Source organism: Aptenodytes patagonicus, chromosome 11, assembly GCF_965638725.1.
Source record: "Aptenodytes patagonicus chromosome 11, bAptPat1.pri.cur, whole genome shotgun sequence".
NCBI classification, from domain to species: domain Eukaryota; kingdom Metazoa; phylum Chordata; class Aves; order Sphenisciformes; family Spheniscidae; genus Aptenodytes; species Aptenodytes patagonicus.
The window spans coordinates 23,236,710-23,257,589 of NC_134959.1; the positions used below are offsets into that span (position 1 = coordinate 23,236,710).

Sequence of the window (20,880 nt, forward strand, 5' to 3'; positions counted from 1 at the left end):
CACGGGAGACAGTCCTCCACGAACTTCTCCAACGTGAGTCCTTCCCACGGGCTGCAGTTCTCACAAACTGCTCCAGCGTGGGCCCTTCCCACGGGGCGCAGTCCTTCAGGAACAGACTGCTCCAGCGTGGCTCCTGCCAGGAGCCTGCTCCAGCGCAGACTCCACGGGGTCGCAGCTTCCTTCAGGCACATCCGCCTGCCCCGGCGTGGGATCCCCCACGGGCTGCAGGTGGATATCTGCCCCACCACGGACCTCCATGGGCTGCAGGGGGACAGCCTGCCTCACCATGGTCTTCACCACGGGCTGCAGGGGAATCTCTGCTCCGGCGCCTGGAGCACCTCCTCCCCCTCCTTCCCTGCCCTTGGTGTCTGAAGCGTTGCTTCTCTCACATATTCTCACTCCTTTCTCCGGCCGCTGTTGCTCTTGTGCCGCAGCTTTTCCCCTTCTTAAAGATGTTATCCGAGGCGCTACCACCGTCGCTGATGGGCTCAGCCTTGGCCAGCGGTGGGTCCGTCTTGGAGCCGGCTGGCGTTGGCTCTATCGGACGCAGGGGAAGCTTCTAGCAGCTTCGCACAGAGGCCACCCCTGTAGCCCCCCCGCTACCAAAACCCGGCCACGCAAACCCAATACAGTTGTGCTGCCCTCGGCACTGCCGTGGAAAAGGGAGTGGGATGGAGCTGCTGGTGGGTACACGGCTGCCTCTGCAGTGGTACTTGGGGACCTCATGAGATCCCCGTGCTGGCTGTTGTCTGCAAGGTCCTGGTCGCACGCCCAAGCCCAGATGCAGACCAGGCGGTAAATATTAGCTTCTGGTCTTTAAAACTAGCGGCATTTCCACACTCTGTGAGCGCAAGCGCCTGGCAGAAGCTGTGTCGGACATTTCGGCCACGTCCCATGCACGTGCAGGCGGTGAATGCACGGCACCGCGATGGTCTGGCGGCTGCTGAAGGCTGCACGTGGAGCAGGGAGACCCTCAACCGCAGCAAAAAAGATCAAGTCTCAGTCTGTCCTTTGCTGCTCAACCCCTCTGCGGTGAGATCATGAACATGCCCGCATGTGGGGTGCCCCACGGCACGTGCGTTAGCTCTGGAGGGTCCACGTGAAGCTCCCAGGCGTGTGGTAGCCCGAGAAAGGCTCTCAAATCCAAGAGAGCAAACAGCCCGGCACGGTGGCTGTGCTGGCAGAGGCTGCCCCTCACCGACCCGGCGCTGCTCGGCGGGTGACGGCAGTGGGGTGGAGGCGGGGGCCGGGCCAGTCCGCCAGCGGGTGGGCTGACGCTGGCCGGGACCCCTCTGCGCAGGTTGTCCCCCAGGACCATGCTGAACGCGCTGCTGCTGTGCTGCGCGCTGCTGCAGGGGATCCAGGCCATCCTCACCGCCGACCTCAGCCGCGGGCACCTGCAGAAGGTGAGCGGCGGGCTGGAGGGGGCGGACAAAGCCCACTACTCCAGCCTGCTACGGAAAGTCAAGGAGGTGTCTGCGGAGCCAGCAGGTGAGTCCTGAGCCCCCCCCCGCCCCCGCCAGCCGTTCGCTGGCATGGCCGGGGCCCCCAAAATAGAAGTGGGGACCCCACACCCGGGGTCAGATGCAGGAGATCCCCTTAAAGCAGTGCGGCTTCTCCTGTCACTGTGAGAGCAGCCTCCTCCCTCCCGCTGCCCTGGCAGCCCGTGGGGAGTGGGGGGCTTTTTTTTGGGGGGGGATACACGACCACGGGGAGCAGAATCAGAGCAGACCCCCCCAGCAGCCTCCTTGTTCAGCCTCTCTGTATCTCGCAGGAGCTCTCCCCAGGCTGGGGTTTGAGCAGATGGCCCTGGAGGTCCAAGAAGCTGACAGTGACCTCGCGCAGAGCGGCGGCGTGCTGGAACCGCAGGTAACGCTCCCTGAGCTTTCTTACAGACACCCGAAAGAGCGGGGGTTGGCCTCAGGCCACAGCAGCCTTCTCTGTGCCCCCGGGGCCAGGGGTGGTTTGAGGCCCAACATGGTGCTGCTTGGGATGGGAGTATCTGTTCGTCGCCTGCTGGGGAGCAGCCAGGGCTGGGACCAGCTGAGGCTGCCCAGAGCTGCAAGGGGCTCCGGCACTCAAAGGAGGGCGGTCCAAGCCCGCACGCCTGCAATCCATTTAATTAACCCCAAGCGCAGCCCAGGAAGCCTCTGCAGAGCAGGAGCTCACCGGGCAGTGCCGCGTCTTGCCTGGCTCGGACCCCGGGGTCTCTGTTCGGGCAGAAGGCACGGCACCCTGCACTAAAGTCGAGGCTGCGCTTCAAAATAAACATGTGCGTAAAGGCCTCGAGACATGGTGGACGAGGCAGTGATGCCCGCAGAGAGCCCACGGGGCTCAGCGGCGATTTCCAACAGGTTGAGCCCAGAGTTGAGCATGACAGAGCTCTCCGCTGCTGGCAGCGGCAGGTTTCAGCAGCCACTCTTGGCTCTCTCCCACGCAGTTCTTTATTGCTGGCCCGGTGGTCCAGCACCAACTCTTTCCCTCCTCTTCCTCCTCTCTCTCCGGCAGGCATCGTCCACGGAACTGCAAGCTGCGGGCCGCGAAGAGCGCTCCCCCCGCCGCTGCGTCCGCCTCCTGGAGTCCTGCCTTGGGCATCAGGTCCCCTGCTGCGACCCCTGCGCCACCTGCTACTGCCGCTTCTTCAACGCTTTTTGCTACTGCAGGAAAATCAGCACCAGTTTCCCCTGCGGCAAGAACTAGCGCCCGTGCCGCGGGGCTGCCCTCTCCTTGCCCACGCGCGCCGCCTCCTCCTCTGCAGCTCCAATAAACCAGCCGTTAGCAAAAGCCGTCGCCGAGTGGGAGTGGTTCAATGCGTCCGCTTGGGATCTCAGGGGAGAGGGGTAGCAGCAAGGTGCCGGCACCCGCACCCAGGTGGGCACCGTGTCCTCACAGCCAAGAGTCCAGGGCAGCTCCACGTAAAACAAAATGATATATTTTTTTTTTTTCCAGGGCAGCTCCTGGGGGGGGGGGCCCTTCCTGGCTAGATGAGTGGTCTCTCAGCAGGAGGGGTGCCCCAGGAGGTGATATTTCAGCTGCGCTGGGAGCTTTACTTGTGTTCTTCTCCTGCCAGTATCGCTGACGGTGGCCCTGGGTGCTTTTCACCTAGGGACCCTGCGAGCTGTCAACCCCAAGGAATCAGTGACCAAGGGGGTACCTGCAGCATGGACGCAGCGTCACCTCCTCCACCACTAACCCGTACGCCGCAAGGCACGCTCGGGGGGGGGGTAAAACGCGTCCGTGGAGGCTGCGAAAAAGCCCTGAAAACCCACAGCCGGGCTTTCAGGGGTGCCGGAGGTGAACCTCAGGCCTAGCGCCGGGTGAGGACTTGGTTGAGGTGGGGTTTCCACCCGCTCCCCGGGGATGGAGGAGGCCTCACAGGGGAGTGCGGCGCTGGGAGGGGCGGCGGGAGCCGCGGTCCCGGGGTCGCGCAGGGGGAGCAGCGGCCGCCATCGCGGCCGCTGCTCCCCCTGCGCGGGCCCGGGACCGCCGCCATCCCGCCTCCCGACCGCCATCTCCTCAGGCGCTTCCCGCCCTCGCACTGCCTGCCGGGAAAAGGGGGCGGGGACGCGCCCGCGCGCAGCGTCACATGCGCGCCGGGCGGGTCACGTGAGGCGCCGGGGTCGTTCGCCCGTCTTGTCGCCGGCCGCCATGTCGTCTTTCCCCGAGCTGTATTTTAACGTGGATAACGGCTACCTGGAAGGGTTGGTGCGCGGTTTTAAGGCGGGGGTGCTCCGTCAAGGTGACTACGTGAACCTGGTGCAGTGTGAGAGCCTGGAGGGTGAGTGGCGGCGGGGCTCCGAGGCGGGCGGGGACGCTCCCCCCACCACCCCCCCCCATATTGAGGGGAAGGCCCGGCCGGCGGGCTGAGGTGAAAGCCCGGCTGGCGTGAGGGTGGAGGGCCGGTGGGGAGGCGAGGGGCTGCGTGGCAGTGGGGAAAAGAGCCGACGGCGGCGTTTTTGAGGCGCTGTCCCCTCTCCCCCCCGTGGCTGAGCAGGCACTTGGTCCTTTTCCCCCCCCCCCGGCTGCTCTCCCCGAGCTCAGCTGACTCAGTTTCCCGGTCAGCCCGGCCGTGTGATTGCAACAGCTGATAACGGCGGTTTAAGGAAGCTTGAGCTCCCAGTGCTTTCTTGAGGTGGCCGTATAGCTGTGGTGCGTGTCCTGCTGTTGTTGGGAGCCTGGCAGGTTTGTCAGGCTTTGCTGGCGAGTCTTGTTTCGTGCTTTCGCTTCCTAAATGGCGGGCAGCGCAGGGAAGCTTTTTAAGGCCAGAAGTAAGATTATTGGGGTAATCTTAACTTAATCCCTGATACCCATGATTGGTTTTTGAGGAGATCGGGTCATCTAGGAAAGTACCTGCTGTTACTGAAGGATTGCTAGTGGAAAAATTCTGATGCGGATCTAAGTAAATTCACTGGTGAATTACCCTTCACCTGCAATCTTGAGTTCTCTTTCAAGGCTAATTCCGACTTCCAGCCATTGTTTCTTTTCTAGATCAGTGTGTACAAACCTGGAGAGCTGTGAAGGTTTTGCTCTGTGATACTCGTTACCTGTGGTCAGCTCATCTTCTTAATTAGTCGGTGCTAAACCGTTCCTCTGTATCAGTGACCCCCTTAACAGTTTTCACTCATTGGTGTCCAGGACCTGGATCATGAATCACGAAGATCAAAACCAGGTCTCTATTGAAATAGGCTAGAAACATACGTATCCAGAGATGTCGGTTCTTTTGGTCAATGGGGCTATAATTATTGAATTGTTCTTTCTTCTAAAAATACTAGTTAAGCATCAGCTTTATCTTGATGATCACTGCTGAGCGACTGAAATTAATGTTGACTATCTAGAGGGATCCTTGGCCAGCTGAACCCTGGATGCAAGTTACCTGGAGTTGCTCACGCAAACATTAAAGAACAGAATTGGAACAGAGTGCTGTGATGTGCCTCAGTCTCTACCTTAAAAATACCCAGGATATTTTTACTTAGGACAGAAGCCCCTTTTCAGCCAGACGTTTTTGCAGCTCTTTGCTTGCAGCAGTCTCTGTTGTTCTTGCTACGGAGCCCGGGGCCTGAAAGAGCGCCGTGGGAGGTATTCCTGCTCTCTTGCTCGTCAGAAGTCTTAGCATGCCCTAAACTATCACTTTATCACCTTCCCTGCAGATAACTTCCTCTTTGTAGTCTTTCTGTACTTATAGCTTCTCTTTTTTTTTCTCCCCTCCTTGCCTTCTGAACCAAGTTGCGTAAGCTTTGCTCTCCCTTGGAGCGGGGTTTTCTGCATTTGGAATGCGTCGGTTTGGAGTTCCCATATGTTTGTCTTGGTACTGTTACTGTCCCATCCCTGATAGCTCTCTCGTGGTGGCTGCTGCTGTGCTCCTTGTCAAGCTTCATTCAGAGCTTGAAGGCTGTTCCAAGTTCACTGCCAATCTCATTCCTCCTCCACTTGGCTTTCTGTGCCCCTGTCTAGTGTGCTCTTGTAGAAGGATTTTCCTTCAAAGGAACGTTGCTCTTGATCACTTATATAGGTCTGTGATCAGACCATTTCTTTCCTCTGTCCCTTTAGTTCTGATTTTCCCACTTCAGTACCTGTTTTCTATGCTCCACAGAGTTTTAACGTGTGTTCTTTCTCTCCCGGGTGCTTGTCTGCACTAAATCCAGGCAGTGGCGAGCTTATTAGCAGCCAAAATAAGTACTTAGGCATAAAATACTCATACATTCTTCTCCACCGTTTCTGTTTTGTCTTTGCTGTTGCCTCTTGCGTGTGAGTCTGGCTCTGCAGTTAGTCCCAGTCCTGGAGCAAATCATCACCTTGTCCGCGGAGAAATCCTGAAGGACCAAGGCTGTTCTGGGGCTGGCCCTGGGAATTGGGTATCTGGCTGGTCACTGGCATTGACATCGCCTGGAGGATGTTGCGCTTCCAGGTCTGAAATGCTGCTCTTTTGTGTGCTTGGATTGGTCCGGATGCACAGAGGAATTCAATTCTCTGGTTCAGGACTTGTGTTGACAGCTTAGTGCTGCCGGGAGGAGGAGATCATGCTTTTCTGCATGATCCTCTGTGGTCTCTGCTTGTCTGATCACAAAGTAAGCCAATTCCAGCTCTTGCTTCTTGATGAGTTGGAAAGAGGGAGCTAAATAGGCTGTCTGTGATCAGGCAGGCTCCTGAGCGGGCTTTAAGAAGGGGCAGGAAAACATGACCAGGATTGAGGGAAGAGCACGAGAGCTGTTTTGGCTTAGGCTCTCTCTTGAAACTTGTGGCAATAATATGTTTAATCCCTTCTTTCAGCTCCAAAAGTCCTGGTGCTTTGGCTGTTTCTCAGCCAGAGGTCCATGTGGGCTGTACACCTGTGCTGGATATCGCTTGGAACCTGCTTGGCCCTCTCTGTTGCAGCCAATTCCTGCTTCTGACACAAGGTGTCAGTGAAGGACTTGGAGCTGCTTTCCTCTGCTTCAGTGGTGTGAGCATGGATCTGTTCTTGAGTGGAATCTGTCTTGGATAACCACGCTTATGAGTCACCCAGATTTCTACTGTCAAAAGGATGGTGAGCCGTCTCCAGCTCCTAAAAGCCGTGGTAGCCTGTTAGAGGTCTGGTATCATCTCTGGAGAATAAAAAGCTGTTGATGCAGTTGGACAGTGGCGCTGCTTTTAAGAAGCAGAGTTCAGTCTGGGACTGGAATGTAGGTTATCGGCAGGCTTTACTGTTGATCTGCAATGCTCCGTACTGCAAAAAGTATATGGAGCCTGGGAAGTGTACAAAAGAGTCGTCTTTAGAAACAGGAATTTCTTTATCTTTGAGTCAGCGTTCACGAGCCTCCTTTTGCTAATATGGCTCTTGCTTCCACAGGAACAGTGTAGGAAACCGATTTCTTTCTCACCTGCCAATGTAATAAAGGTGAACTGCTATGGTGAAATCCAGCAGCAGGACGTGTCACCTTCTGTCTGGGTAATGAGGCTGAGAAATAGCCAGCTGAGAAGTGGCAGGTAGTTGGCTCAAGCTTCTTAGTGTGGGCTGCTGTTGGGAAACGCTTTCCAGAGGCTGCGTGTTTCCACCACCTCTCTGTGGGTGCTAGTGCTTCTGTCCATGCAGTTGGCTCAGCTGGGGACTTGCACGCCTTATGGAAACAGTGGTGTGCATGTGGAGGGATGAGATCTGTCCTGTCTTCGGCTTAAGCTGTGTGTGGAACTAGTTTCATGCCCCTGCAGGGGTCTGTCATGTTTTATTTGGGCATCTCAGCCTGCAGTTTATCAGTCTGCTGTGGACTTGTCCCGTGAAAACTCTTGGGTTTTCGGTCCTCGTAACCCCAAGGTAGTGGTGTCATGTCACATCAGCCTGGGGAGGAGCAGAGTAACCATCTGCGCCCCAAAGATGTATTTGGGAGGTGAAGGGTGGCTAGGAGAAGCAAATACATTCTTTTAGAAAGAAAGGATTTCCAAGACGGTGGTTCTCTCTCCTCAGTTTGGTCCACAGACCTCCACTTCTAGGACGCGTGTGAATCAACAGTGAAATCGGAGAGCTTGAAGCAAATAGGTCACGCTTGTCCCAGACTCTGGCTCCACGCCAGCTGGACAGCACGGTGATCTGCCTGAATGGTACCCTCACGCGTGCCGGAGCCTTGTTTTCTGTCAAGTTAATCTGTAGCAATACATAGTGAGCACCAAACTCTTGATACAGGGCTGGATGGTGTGGAATAAACCACGACTGGACAGGTTGGTTAGTTGTTTTTCAACCTTGAAGAGTATTTCCGGGGTTGCTCTACGTAGCCCTTGCTGCCCAGAAGGGGAGCGCTGCTTTCAGTCAACTCCCGAGTGGATTGCTAAAGGCTTGCTGTCCTAAAATGCCTCTTCAGTGCAAAGACATCCACTTCTCTCCCACTCTCTCCTCTTCCTTCTTTCTCCACGCAGAGGAGAGGTGATGAAATACACTGAAGGGCACTGAGCACGCGGTTGAGCCACTGTGGGGTGAAGTGTGTCTGTCTTCTGTTGTCTAACCACAGGATGGCTAGGCGCACCGAAGCAAAGGCCTTCCTGAGCAGAGCTGTGGGCTCTTGCCTCCAACAAATGGATGCTGGGGAGCGTGTCCTCTGTGTACCAGGCTTCTGCTGAGTGCAGTGTGTGCTTTTGTTTTCATAGTTCCAAGGATCTTTTTTTCTCCCCTGGAGGCTGTCTTTGCTTTGTGGTGTTACATACTGAGTGTTCGCCGTATCTCCTTTTGCTGAGAGAAGAGCGCAAGAGGCTGTGCTACCCTTCTCTCTTCCATTTTATCACTGTGGTCCTGGAATTTGGGCCCCAAAAGGCTGGAGCTGGGCTTCTCTTTCAGCTTAACCGTGTGGGCAATGTGTCCTCTCTCATGTAGAGAAGCTGCATTGCTACCAGAGCTACAGACTACCTCCAAGAGTGCTTTTGGCACCTTGGTCCATGGTGGAGCTCATGGTGTTCTCCTGGGTGTGGGGGGAATGGGGTAGATCCTTTCCTATGCAGCTCCTTTGGTGTACAACCAAGCAAGGAGAGGCCACTTGATGGTCCTGAAGTGTGGCCGTGCTTAGATCCATCTTGAACTCTGAGAAGGGTTCAGTCTGAACCCCGAACTCGGTGGGTGTAGAAGCCAAGCCGTAATGTGGTAGGGACCTTTCGAAAGCACGATGACGATGCTCTCTGGGAGAGCCCTTTGCGAAAAGCTGACCCTTGCTTGCTGGGACTGTGCAGGAGGCCTGGCCCTGTCCCCAAGAGCTTTCATCTGCCAGATGCGGTAGAACATATGGGAATGGTGAGACCTGAGGAGGCTATAGACCATTCCTGTCCTGTGAATGCTGGCTGCTCTTGCAGCAACAGAGCAGTAGCCGAAAGGCTGTCCTGCTAATCTCGGTGCTTTGTCCTGTGTCCTCCAGTGTAACCACTCGCTGTGGCTGGTTAACCAGCTGTCCTGTTAAAATAAGCTCAAGGAAAACATTATTTATTGGAAGAAAGATGGCACTTCCATGGCCTGCTAAATCATGGTGGCAAACAAACACTGTGGTCTCTGGCTTCCTGCAGGGTTCAGCAGAGGCTCTTTGCTGTTTGTTCTGGCCTCCTTTACTGGGCAGAGACCTGCTTCATAGCTTCTCCTAGCTAAACTTCAAGCAGCAGCTGAGGTCAGCTTCTCAGCACTGGTGCAGCTTCAGCCCTTGTTTGGGTCCTGCCCCTCGTTAGAAGATGATGGTGTCTGCGTTTCCTGGCAAGTATTACCACTCGGCAGCCTGTCAGTGCTTTCATCTTGTTTTTCCTCTGCCGTCGGCTCCTGCAGTATGAGACTTTCTGCCCTGTTTCTCTTAGCTTCTGAATGATTTGTTGCCTCTCCCTTAAACCACTTAAAACACGAGGTGCCGGGCTGATGTCCTGTTAGTGTACTGGACCTCTGAGGTTACAGCCGTGACTTAGTGCGGTCTGCTTTTAGAGAGGGGAAAAAAGGGTATGTAGGGGTGAAGCTTACTGGATTAGAAGGGGTTACCTTGTCTTGGAAGGATCAGGAGAGGGCTACCTGGTTGAGGGGCTCCAAAGGAAATGAGACCTGACCATGTTGGGTTTGAAGCTCTGAGGGGGGTGAGTTCAACCCTGGGAAGGGCTGGGCTAGAAACACAGGCTGCTCTTTGGTGCTGAGGACATCTCAAACAGAGAGGTGAAGAGCTAGAGGTGAGACACTGGTGAGGAAAAGGGCCAAAGACAACACTTCTCTGTGTCCAGCTGTGGCCCAGAGGAATTTGCTGCCTGACAGCAGAGGAGAGGTGGCATGTCACTGCTGGCGGTGTGCAACCACAGAAAAGGTCTTAAATTCTGCAGGGGATGAAGGGTCTCTGGGCGCTTCTCGGGTGAGATTTCAGAGAAGCAGCTCCAGGAGTGTGTGAGGTGGCTGTAAACAGACCAAACGGACAGCAACAAGCCAAATGGTAATGACTGCAGTCTTCTGAAGGGAGACGTGGGCGACGTAGCTGATCTGCAGGCTGCTGTGTAATCCCTCAGCTGCTTTACTGCCTCAGGCCTGGGAGATGGCAGACGATATTTTAATGTTTATGTATGCAGTGATGGCCCCGGGTGCTTTGGAGTGAGATGTCGGGGTTACAGCAGATAATTGTGTGAAAACGTCAGTTCAGCTTGGAAGTTGCAAAAGCTAATTCCATGCCTGTGCACGAGAAGACAAATCAGTCCTTGCCTGGAAGTGCTTGAGCCCTTAACTTGATTCAGAGCTCTGCAATGCAGTTACGGGAGGATGCTGAAGAAGAAAGGGGTGGATGTATGAGCTGGTGGGGCCATGGGTCACTCTGTCCGAGTAGGGCTTACAGGACAGGCTTTGATGACTGACAGATGTCTGAAAGACTGAGTAACGGCTTGATTCCTTGTTATGACAAAGCAAACTTGCAGGAGAGGATAGCAGTTTTACTGTGGATCTGAAGTCTCTCAAGAAAATGTCATCTGAAATGTCGAGGTGTGGTTGTTGGCACAGCGGTGTGTTGAATTAAGCTTCAGTTGTGTTTATGCCTCATGTACAGCCAACTGCGTCGAAACCAGAGGGCCTGATCCGAGAGCTGAAAGGAGGTTGCTGTAAGTACATGTCATGGTAATCTTGAGCGCTACCCTACTTGAATACTCAGCAGAAAAAGGCTGTCGTTCTGACAAGCTGTTGTGTTCTTGCACAAGGCAGCTTTCTGGGAACTGTGACCTGGCCATAATTTACCAGCTTTTGCGGGGGAGGAGGGAGAACAAAAAGCGTTGTGGTAATTCAAGCGCTCCCTTGCCAAATGCTGGCTCAGTCTGTCTCTTAAAGTGCGTGAACCGCTTGGAAAGAATGCCGAAACAGGCGAACGTACCTCTCAAAAGCAATCTCTGGGTTGAGGCCGTGTGCTGCTGTTAGTCAGCATCTGGAGGAGCTCATCGGGAGCGGCTGGGCTCTAGGTGCAGGTCTGTCGCCCTTTCGGCAGGCAGCTGGGGAAGAGGCACGGCAGAAGGCTCGCAGCCAGTGTCTCGTCGACATGCAGCGTGTGGGATCTCTGGCAGCCGCCCCTGCCGAGGTGCTGCTGTTGCTGCCAGAGGCCGACTCCAGCTCGGTCTGAACTTGCGTTAGGAAATAGGAACTTGAGCTTTTGGAGAACGTGGGGCTTGCTCAGCAGTGGGTCCACTTATTAGTCACCGTGCTACTGGGACAGCTCTTCTGGCAGGGGATTTGTGAAACCACGGGGTTAGTCCGTTCTTAACTGAGAAGCCTGACGTGAATAGTCCTATTAAAAACTCCCAAACCTCCTTGACTGAGGCTCGGTGACTGGCCCAGTGGCTGGAGGAGGACAGGCTCGCGTAAGGCACTGGTACGCTGTGGGATGCATTGAGTCAGGGTTTATAAATCCGGTCCAATTTTTGGAAAATATGTTCTGTTCTGTCTGCTTGGATGCTAAGAGATTCAGAAGAGTTTAGTTCCTGCAGATTGTGGCTGACCTTCACCGTAAAAGTTAATTCCAAGTGTTATATAAGCATGGCCCTTATTCCAGTTGCAACACAATGTTGTGCTGGCTCTTGTGCTGTGGAGTTGGGGAGGCAACCCCCTCGTCGAGCAGGACAAAATGCTCTGGCCAAGTGGCTCATGGGAGCTTGCTCAGAGCTGTTGAGGGAGAGGCTGCAAGGCACAGCGTGCAAGCTTGTGTGGCTCTGGTCTAAACGCAACGCAGCTCTGGCCTCCTGGAAGTGGGTGGTACAGCAAACTCTACTTTTTGTGTCACTGGGTCTCTAGCATCAAGTGACCCGATAGCGAGGCGGCTTCTTGCAGCCTCAAAAGTAAGAGCAGAGTTGCAGGTCGTGGTGACACCAAAAGGAACCGACAGTTTTGCTGTAGCAGAGTTGGAGTTGAGGAAACAAGCTGAAAGCTTTGGAAGCTTCCCTACTGAAGTAAGACGTGGTAGGGTATGCAATAGCTGCTTCCTCTCCAAGGTCCTGTATAGCTGCAAAACAACATCACATGCCTTTTTGGGCAGGCTTAGTTTTCACTAGAGCTCTGCACAATTACAGAGAACTGAAAGTAGGAGGTATATGAATGTGGCTACTGCAGTCCCCTGTGCCTTCCCTTGCAGTCTGATTTTATGGGTGCAATAAAGGACCCTTTCTCTCGTATTCATTGAGCAACTGCTGAATTTTGTTCCATGCTTTCTCCAGCCTCCACTAAAAGCAAACTAGTAAAGCCCTGATCTGACAGTGGAACTTAATTTCCACTCGGACTCCAAAGCTCATCATCCAGGAGCTTTCAGAAGAGGGACTGAAACTCATTAAGACGTAATTCTGGTAGATTTCCGTTCTGTAACTATATCTTAGCTTTCAAAAATCAAACAGTTGCAAAACAGATGCACGAGAACTCTTTGCATGCAGGGTGCTGCCTGTGAGCTGGGCTTTTTGCAGGCTTTAGGAAGTGATTGTCATCAATAACAATCCTATGCAGGCTGCATGGAGGTGAGGGGCATTCTGAGGTTTGGCAGGATCCGGTGTTTGACTTTGACAAGGGTCATGTTGAAAACTCCACTGTCTTGAGTTATCTGGACCATGTTTTCCCACCTCGACAGTGTGAGCGTAAGTTGATAATCTTTTGGTAGAATAAAACACAACTGTTTAGCTGCGGCATAGTCTGGGGAGCAGAGATCTAGGTTAAGTTTCTGCTTTGCTTCAGCTGTGATGCGTGTTGTTGGGCAAGTAGCTCTCTTTGCTGCATCCAGGATTCCTTACTAAGAGTGCCACCAAACTCTCCTGTAAACTGCTGAGAAACATGACGGCAACTGAGCGCTATTTAAGTCTCTGGCCTTCCCCCCCCCCCCCCGCCCTCTATAACCACCATCTGTTTCCTGTGAGACTTAGCAGTGGTAACGTCTTCATAACTCAAAAGTGCTGGGTCAAAAACATCTTTGCTAGACCCCCTTGGAAATACCCTGAAGAGTTAAAGTCAGCTTGACAGCCATGTGACCCTCCACCCCTCGGGCTGAGGACAGTATTGCACTGTACAGTACAAGCTCAGCTTGGAGGCCGGTGCGGAGGATGCTCTCCAGCTCATGCCTGTAGCTGGGTGTAATGTCAAAAAATCAAACTCCAAGCTAGGCTGAGTCCTTTCTCCGACCTTGGTGCCGTGGATGCTCGTGCTATGATGCTGAGGACTCCTACGGTTCAGTGGAAGGGAAAGGCAGCCTCAGTGCTCCTGCTTCAGAGAAACCAGGGAGAAATGTCTGGTTTTGAGGGTTTGGTTTTTTTTGTTTTCTCTGGACGGTGTGTTCACATCTGGTTTGACTAAACTCTCCCAGCTACTCTCCTTTCCCCATAAAGGTCTTGAATCCCTAGGAGGGTGCTTGCCTAACTGGCCCTCTGAGGTAAAGCTGAAGGGAGATGAACGTTATGTACCAGTGCAACTAGTAGAGCTTTGAGGAGTAGGATGATATGATGCTCCTCAGTTCTGGATTCAGTTTTTCCATAGAGACACTTAAATGCTTTTGGCTCAAATAGGGCTTTTATCTTGACAGAGTTCAGTATGTTGTGGTTGCTTGTTGGCCAGGACTGCAGCTTGGTTGGGCACCTGACCTGCAGTGAGGGTAACGGAGGAAACGAAGGTTTCCTCTACTTGAAACTGGAGGAGGGGAAGGCTTCGGAGCATGTTCCTCCATCCTGGGCAGGGGTTGCCTACCATATGAGACATATTTAATTGGCCTTCCTCTTCACCAGCCCCTCTTTACCTCTTATTGCCTGACTTTTCTTTGCCAGTGCAATTAGTTGGACTGACTTGATGATGTAATACCTAGCTGCTTTATAATTTCAAGGTTGCCGTTTGTGTCTTTTTGGCTTTGAAAGCTTTTCAGATGCTTCCACATCACTAGTCTCTGAGGAAACTTGCTTGTGGGTGCAGATAGGTTCTTGGTCACGATTGCTTCAGAGAAGCCTGCAACCAGAGCCCTTTTGGCTAGAGGAAGTGCTTAAGTTGTTTCTCTTTTTTTTTTTTTTCCTAGATTTCTAGCAAATACTTCCTACAAAATCAGTAACCTTCCACCTTGATCAAGCACAGTGGACAGCTGGAACAGGTGTGTGCTCAGTTACACAGATAGTGTCACAGTTTCCTCTTTAAGATGGGACAAGGCTGGTGTGGTGAAACACCGATCTTTTACTGCATTTGGATTGTCCGTGATAAAAGTGAGCACAAATATAAGCGTATGACTTAACACATGGGTTTTGTCTAGGTGATCTTTCAGAGAAGAGAATGCCTAGAGAAGTGCTGAGCAACAGCTTTCTTGGATATGCTCAAAAAAACCCCCAAACCCAATGCAAACCCTGTAGAGTGGAATTATTCTTTCTTTTTCAGACTTGAAACTGCACCTCCAGAGCACAGACTATGGGAACTTCCTGGCCAATGAAGCCTCCCCGCTCACCGTCTCCGTCATAGACGACAAGCTGAAGGAGAAGATGGTGGTGGAGTTTCGTCACATGAGGAACCATGCATATGAGCCCCTAGCAAGCTTTCTGGACTTCATCACGTGAGTACCAGCTGCTCATGAACAGCGTTTGAAACGTTGGTGTTCTTCCAGACTTGAAGGCTCTCAGACCAGCTTTCCACGCTCAGCCCTGTAGCTGCTATGTTTTCTGCAGCTTCTTGAATGAAACTGTTTTGGTTGTATCTGGAGGTTTCAAACCAGCTGCACAGTATCGCTATGTTGTTAAAGGCTTCTGCTCCCAGGGTGCGCATGCTTCACTGGCACAGCTCCTTAGTTGCCTTCCATTGCAGGATTGGTTCAGTCTCTATTAGAGCTGTCATTTACCCTTGTCCCTTGTGTTAAATGTTCCTGGGTTTTTTTAAAATGTGATCCTGCCGCAAAACATACGCGTGCCGTGCATCTGTATGACAGCAGTTGCCTGCTAGTTCTGACCCACCGAGGTCGATCGGCCTTTGTCAGGGCTGCTGTGATCCTGCCATCCCACCCCAGGGGCTGTAGGCCTTCCTCTCACCCTTGTCACAAACTGGTTCAGGGAGCTGAGCTGGCCAAAAATTTAATAACTTCTCACTTTTGGGGTTAGTCTTTGACTGATTTGTTTTTTGCGGCCAGCTCAGTGGGATCCAACAAATGCCAGCACTAGGGGAAGGGAGGGCCTAGAACATGCAGCGGGGAAAGACGGGGCTGCAGCAACCTCGGCACGTCTCTGTCAGTGCATGAAAAGACACGGGGCGTGTGTGCTTCCACAGCAGGTTCAGCTGACGTGAAAAGCTTGAAATAGCACAGTGTTTGTGCAAGTATCTTCTCCTAGCGGTTTTACACAACCCTCTGCTTCCCTGTGTGCTGCCCTTGTTTTAATTGGTAATAAAATGAAATTGCTAGCCTCGGTGAGATGTCAGTTGTGCTAGTTTGCATCCGAAACATGGAAGTAAAATTGCCTTTTTTCCTTTCCTTAGTCTATGTTCCTGTAAGCTCTAGTTTGGCTTGAAAACTGCATAGCCAGTGGCCTTCTCTAACCAGCAAGGAGATAAATGTCATGGACAAAAGTGAATTTCTGGTTTAGTAGAACATGACTTTAACTTGCATCTCTGAGAAGAAGATTGTACTCTCTTCTCGAGTCGGATAGCTGATAGATCAGCATTCATTTATTTGATATAGTGAGCTTGGGCTCATCGCAGGCACTCTGGCAAGTGGTGTTTAATTTTGCATTTTTGGCAGTTGTGTGTGCGTTATCTTGCTTGCCACCTAGAGATTTTTGAATGGTGCAGGCTGATGTGGAAAGCCCTTTGTGGTCGATTCAAAGATTTTAAATTTTGGCCTGTCTGTGGCATCTCCTGCATGTGCAAATATTGATTAAAGACCTGTCTCTCTGCTGTATTCCTTCCTGTTCTGAACTTTCTATATCTGGACAGTAACGCGCTCTCATTTTTCTGACCCAGTGGCTCATATCTGTTATTTTCTGGGTCACTGTGCTAAAGCTGCCTGTCTTTTAAGCCTTTCCTATTTTCTAAGAAATAGTTTTTTTCTTATATGTCTGTCACTAAAAATCATTGAATTTTGGTATCTGGCTATAGATACGGAGCAAGACATTACCAAGCCCTTATTTTGCAGCAGTCTTTGCAATGGATGAAGTGGTTTCTAGCTCATCATCCTAGTTGTATGGAGCAATCTCTTCTATTCTCTCAAACATAAAACAAATAAGTTAACTTTCAAAACACCCCTTTGCCCATCTTTAATTTGCTGTAAAGACATCAGTACTGTTTGAGCCTGGCAGTATTAGGTAGTTTGTCCTCCGCTGATGCTTCTCCTTTGCCCTACAGGTTTACGGAAATGTCTAGTCTCTATGGAAGTATCATAGGAATCACTAATGGTCTCTTCTTTTAGCTTCTGTCATACCTTCTTAAAGGCAATGGCCTGGGCAGGACACATGAGTATCTTGCAGACTTTAAAACTTTGCTGTTCCCTAACAGTCTCACTTTGAAAACCGGTGTGTGGAAAAGATGAACTGAAAGGTCTCGGACCACGTCCACCCTGATTACACACTGCGTGACTTGGTAGGAAGGCTGCGAATGGCTGTGGAAATCCAGTTACGCCAGTCCTGTTGACCTTTATCCAGTGTCTACGTCCAGCTTGAGTTGTGCAGAAGACCTTAAACATCTCATGTAATCCAGTAGGCCGGTTCTTGCAGCTGTTTGAATGACTTAACTTTAAAACTGGTGTTTTGCCCTCAACTTGATTTAACTTTGATCTTGTTCTGCTTCTGTCTCTCTGATTTTGACGAGTTCTCTAGGACAGCACACAATTCTGTGCAGATATCTGTATCTCTTGCCTACTGTGTAATCTCTTCTTGAATATATTGGTCCCATTCCGCACAGGATGTTTCTTCCTTGAGTTGTCTTCACTCCCATCTCTTTTCCTTTTTACCCACAAGATTTGCTTTAATGCCACTGTCTGCAGTGCTGCCTAGAGGAGTGCAAAAGGTGAAGCAGGAGAAAAGCTGTTTTCCTACGTGAAGCGTCTCCACTCTCTTGCAGAGCCTTTTGTGGAAGGAGTCCAAGTGTTCAGTTGTGTTTTGGCATGGTTCTGCTGCACCACTGATGGAGGGGTCTCCTCTGGGTCCGCACTCATCACACCAGTGGAGTATTGATGAAACAGAGAAGGTGTTATCAGCTTCAGCTGGTCCAAGGTGGGAGTCACTATCAGTGTATTAGAAGCTCTAATAACTTATAATGACACTACAGACAAGTTAAAACAGAAGAATGAGGACAGTGAAACACAAGGAGTTTGGAGAGGGTGGTGTATTTGCCCAGTGGGTCTTAATATCTTCTGTTGATAGTCTATTTAATATATTTAGTGACAGGGCTAGTAGAAAAGAGAGTAGACTAGATATGACTTCTTGGGCTGCCTTTCAGGCTGTGTTTTTTCCCTGAAACTGTCCCGTGGGTTGTAGTAGGCCTTGGTTTGGGGCAGGGGACAGAAGCTTCAGGGATTATTGTCCTGCTGACAATGTGAAGCTTCCCACGCATGTGGAGAACAGCTCTGTTCGGAGACTGGCAGGGCGTACTTGTGCCAGTAGCCTTCATCTAACCCAGGCTTGTGTGCGGGCAGCATCACAGAGATGTTCGGCCAAAGGATGTTGGCAGCGCTGGGGATGTTGTGACTGCAAGCGGCAGAGGTACTGTGTCATCCTGCCTACCCTGGGTGACAGTGGGACAACCCTGTGCCACTTGATCTTCCGCTCTGGCTGGGCACACAGATAGACGTGATGGGGTGATTTATCTTTGCCTTGTAAACATGACTATTTCCCACTCCTTTCTTTTAGGGCAGTTAATGAAACTTGAGCAGGAAATGGTAAAGATGGCTCCTGGTAGACAGCTCAGGGCCAGCAAGGCACCAGGTGGTCAGAGGAAGAAGTTGTACTCACCTGAATGCGCCCATGTGCTAAAACTGTACAGGCTGAATTGAAATAGGAAATGGTAGAAAGGTACGGAAAGTTTGAGCAGGGCTGGCTTCTGCAGGAGGAAAGCTTGAGTTCACTGGGACTCTTGAGAGAGAGGCATTGGGTTGTAAACAGAGATTTTTTTAAAATCGAGTGGGATTGTAGGAGGTGTATCTGGCTTAAAATGAAAGGAAATGTTTTGTAGCGTGTCCAGTTCAGCTCTGAAACTCACTGCTGCCGGATGCCTTTGTATGTACTTATATTTTTTGCCGTCTTAGAAACGTTGGATAACCTCACACGAGACAGGCCCATCGAGGCCCATTGAACACTTGGGTACCATCCCACTGAGAGTGGCCAGGCTGTAGATGGCTGGTGCCGGGAGGTGGATCAAGCATTTGAAAAACAGCCAGACTTTCTCCTTCCTGAGTGTCCTGCTGGACCTCTGAGGTGGTTTTGAGTTGGTTGACAGGTGACTGTTGTGCTTGTTTTTTGGAGGGTGCTCAGATCTTGACCCAGGGCACATCGCTGAGAAGATCTGGGGAACTATCTGATCTGACGAGTGGCTGTAGTGCTTGTCCCCTCTGATTGCTCCAGTGCCAACCTGCCAAAAGCCACACCGTTTGTCCCTGCGTGGGATTATGCTGTGTCACTTCTCTTAACGAGAGAGTTAATGAGTTAATGACCTGCTACGCCACCTGGATGCTCACAAGTCTATGGGGCCGGATGGGATCCACCCAAGAGTGCTGAGGGAGCTGGCAGAGGAGCTCGCCAAGCCACTCTCTGTCATTTATCAGCAGTCCTGGTTAATGCGGGAGGTCCCGGACGACTGGAGGCTTGCCAATGTGACGCCCATCTACAAGAAGGGCCGGAAGGAGGATCCGGGGAACTACAGGCCTGTCAGCCTGACCTCGGTGCCGGGGAAGATTATGGAGCGGTTCATCTTGAGGGTGCTCACAAGGCATGAGCGGGACAACCAGGGGATCAGGCCCAGCCAGCACGGGTTCATGAGAGGCAGGTCCTGCTTGACCAACCTGATCTCCTTCTATGACCAGGTGACCCGCCTAGTGGATGAGGGAAAGGCTGTGGATGTGGTCTACCTGGACTTCAGTAAGGCCTTTGACACTGTCTCCCACAGCATTCTCCTAGAGAAGCTGGCGGCTCATGGCTTAGACGGGTGGACTCTGCGCTGGGTCAAAAACTGGCTGGACGGCCGGGCCCAGAGAGTTGTGGTGAATGGAGTTCAATCCAGTTGGCGGCCGGTCACGAGCGGTGTTCCCCAGGGCTCAGTTTTGGGGCCGGTCTTGTTCAATATCTTTATCAATGATCTGGACGAGGGGATCGAGTGCACCCTCAGTCAGTTTGCAGACGACACCAAGTTGGGCGGGAGTGTTGATCTGCTCGAAGGTAGGAAGGCTCCGCAGAGGGACCTGGACAGGCTGGATCGATGGGCCCAGGCCAATTGTATGAGGTTCAACAAGGCCAAGTGCCGGGTCCTGCACTTCGGCCACAACAACCCCATGCAGCGCTACAGGCTTGGGGAAGAGTGGCTGGAAAGCTGCCTGGCGGAAAAGGACCTGGGGGTGTTGGTCGGCAGCCGGCTGAACATGAGCCGGCAGTGTGCCCAGGCGGCCAAGAAGGCCAATGGCATCCTGGCCTGTATCAGAAATGGTGTGGCCAGCAGGAGTAGGGAAGTGATCGTGCCCCTGTACTCGGCCCTGGTGAGGCCGCACCTCAACTACTGTGTTCAGTTTTGGGCCCCTCACTCCAAGAAGGACGTCGAGGTGCTGGAGCGTGTCCAGAGAAGGGCAACGAGGCTGGTGAGGGGTCTGGAGAACAAGTCTGCTGAGGAGCGGCTGAGGGAACTGGGGTTGTTTAGCCTGGAGAAAAGGAGGCTGAGGGGAGACCTCATCGCTCTCTACAACTCCCTGAAAGGAGGTTGTAGCGAGGTGGGGGTCGGTCTCTTTTCCCAAGTAACAAGCGATAGGACGAGAGGAAACGGCCTCAAGTTGTGCCAGGGGAGGCTTAGATTGGATGTGAGGAAAAATGTCTTTACTGAAAGAGTGGTTAAACATTGGAACAGGCTGCCCAGGGAAGTGGCTGAGTCCCCACCCCAGGAGGTATTTAAAAGATGTGTAGATGAGGCGCTTAGGGACATGGTTTAGTGGGCATGGTGGTGTTGGGTTGACAGTTGGACTTGATGATCTTAGAGGTCTTTTCCAATCTTAATGATTCTATGATTCTATGATTCTTGCCTCTTGGAAGTGGTCCGTGAACTAGGTGAGGACACGGGAAGGAGAAGCAGCAACGGGGGCGGCGTGGGGGTTCTGGAGCACCAGGAGGATGTGTGTTCCTGGTGTGCTCCCCTTGCCCAGCTCCGGGGAGATGAGGCAGCGCTGCCGGCTGCTTGCCGGAAGGTGGCACTCCAGCCCCATGGCTGCCTGTCCCCAGGTGCGCGCCGTGCCATAGGTAAGGATGGGCACCTATGGAAGTGGGCAGGAGTTAACTTGTCTCCTGAGCTTAGGGGAGAGAACGGTGTTTAAAAGCACATGCATGAAACTGACCCAAGAATGCAGCTAGGCAGCAACCCCAAAGCAAGGTCTTCATTCCTCAAGTCAGTTGCTGCCACTGATGTTTTGTCCTGTTGTGCTCCTCTCCTGGCACCATGCTGACTCTTTCCTGGCTCCGACCCTCTCCAGGAACTCTTCTGTGGCAAGCGTTGCGTTGTTAGTACCAAAATACTGAGGAAGTTAGCTGATTTCCTTTTTGTTTTTTCAAGTGGTGGCTGTAGCAGGCCTCCTCTGCCACTGCATGTTGTGGCAAGGAAAAGCTCAACTTGTTGAACCTGCCACGGTCTCTGTAGAACACCTGCTAGCTCTGCATCTTGCCGTGCAGCTCCTCGCTGGAAGACTGCTGGTGCTTCCCTGTGTCTTTCAGCCAACCATAGTAGGTTCTGACTGATAGGCACAAGTTGGCTGTTAACATCTCTGCTCC

The 20,880-nt window shown here is 52.3% G+C and overlaps 2 protein-coding genes across 2 annotated transcripts in view; both read left to right on the plus strand.

Moving 5' to 3' along the window:
- The first annotated feature begins 1,316 nt into the window (after positions 1-1,316).
- On the plus strand, positions 1,317-2,778 carry AGRP (agouti related neuropeptide). The gene is made up of 3 exons (XM_076348989.1): positions 1,317-1,491; positions 1,775-1,869; positions 2,509-2,778. Exons 1-3 carry the CDS (start codon positions 1,317-1,319, stop codon positions 2,698-2,700), a joined length of 462 nt encoding a protein of 153 aa, XP_076205104.1. The 3' UTR covers positions 2,701-2,778.
- An 823-nt stretch (positions 2,779-3,601) lies between these two features.
- Positions 3,602-20,880, plus strand: part of ATP6V0D1 (ATPase H+ transporting V0 subunit d1) — a 39,171-nt gene continuing 21,892 nt past the window's right edge. The window contains exons 1-2 of the mRNA XM_076349482.1: positions 3,602-3,778; positions 14,324-14,495. Of these exons, the coding sequence (XP_076205597.1) occupies positions 3,649-3,778; positions 14,324-14,495 (302 nt within the window). The 5' untranslated portion in view covers positions 3,602-3,648. The remainder of the gene's footprint in view (positions 3,779-14,323; positions 14,496-20,880) is intronic.

Coding starts and splice junctions, on each gene's coding strand:
- AGRP (XM_076348989.1), top strand. CDS start 1,317: ATGCTGAACGCGCTGCTGCTGTGCTGCGCGCTGCTGCAGGGGATCCAG. Junction 1,492..1,774: donor GGTGTCTGCGGAGCCAGCAG/GTGAGTCCTGAG, acceptor TGTATCTCGCAG/GAGCTCTCCCCAGGCTGGGG. Junction 1,870..2,508: donor GCGGCGTGCTGGAACCGCAG/GTAACGCTCCCT, acceptor TCTCTCCGGCAG/GCATCGTCCACGGAACTGCA.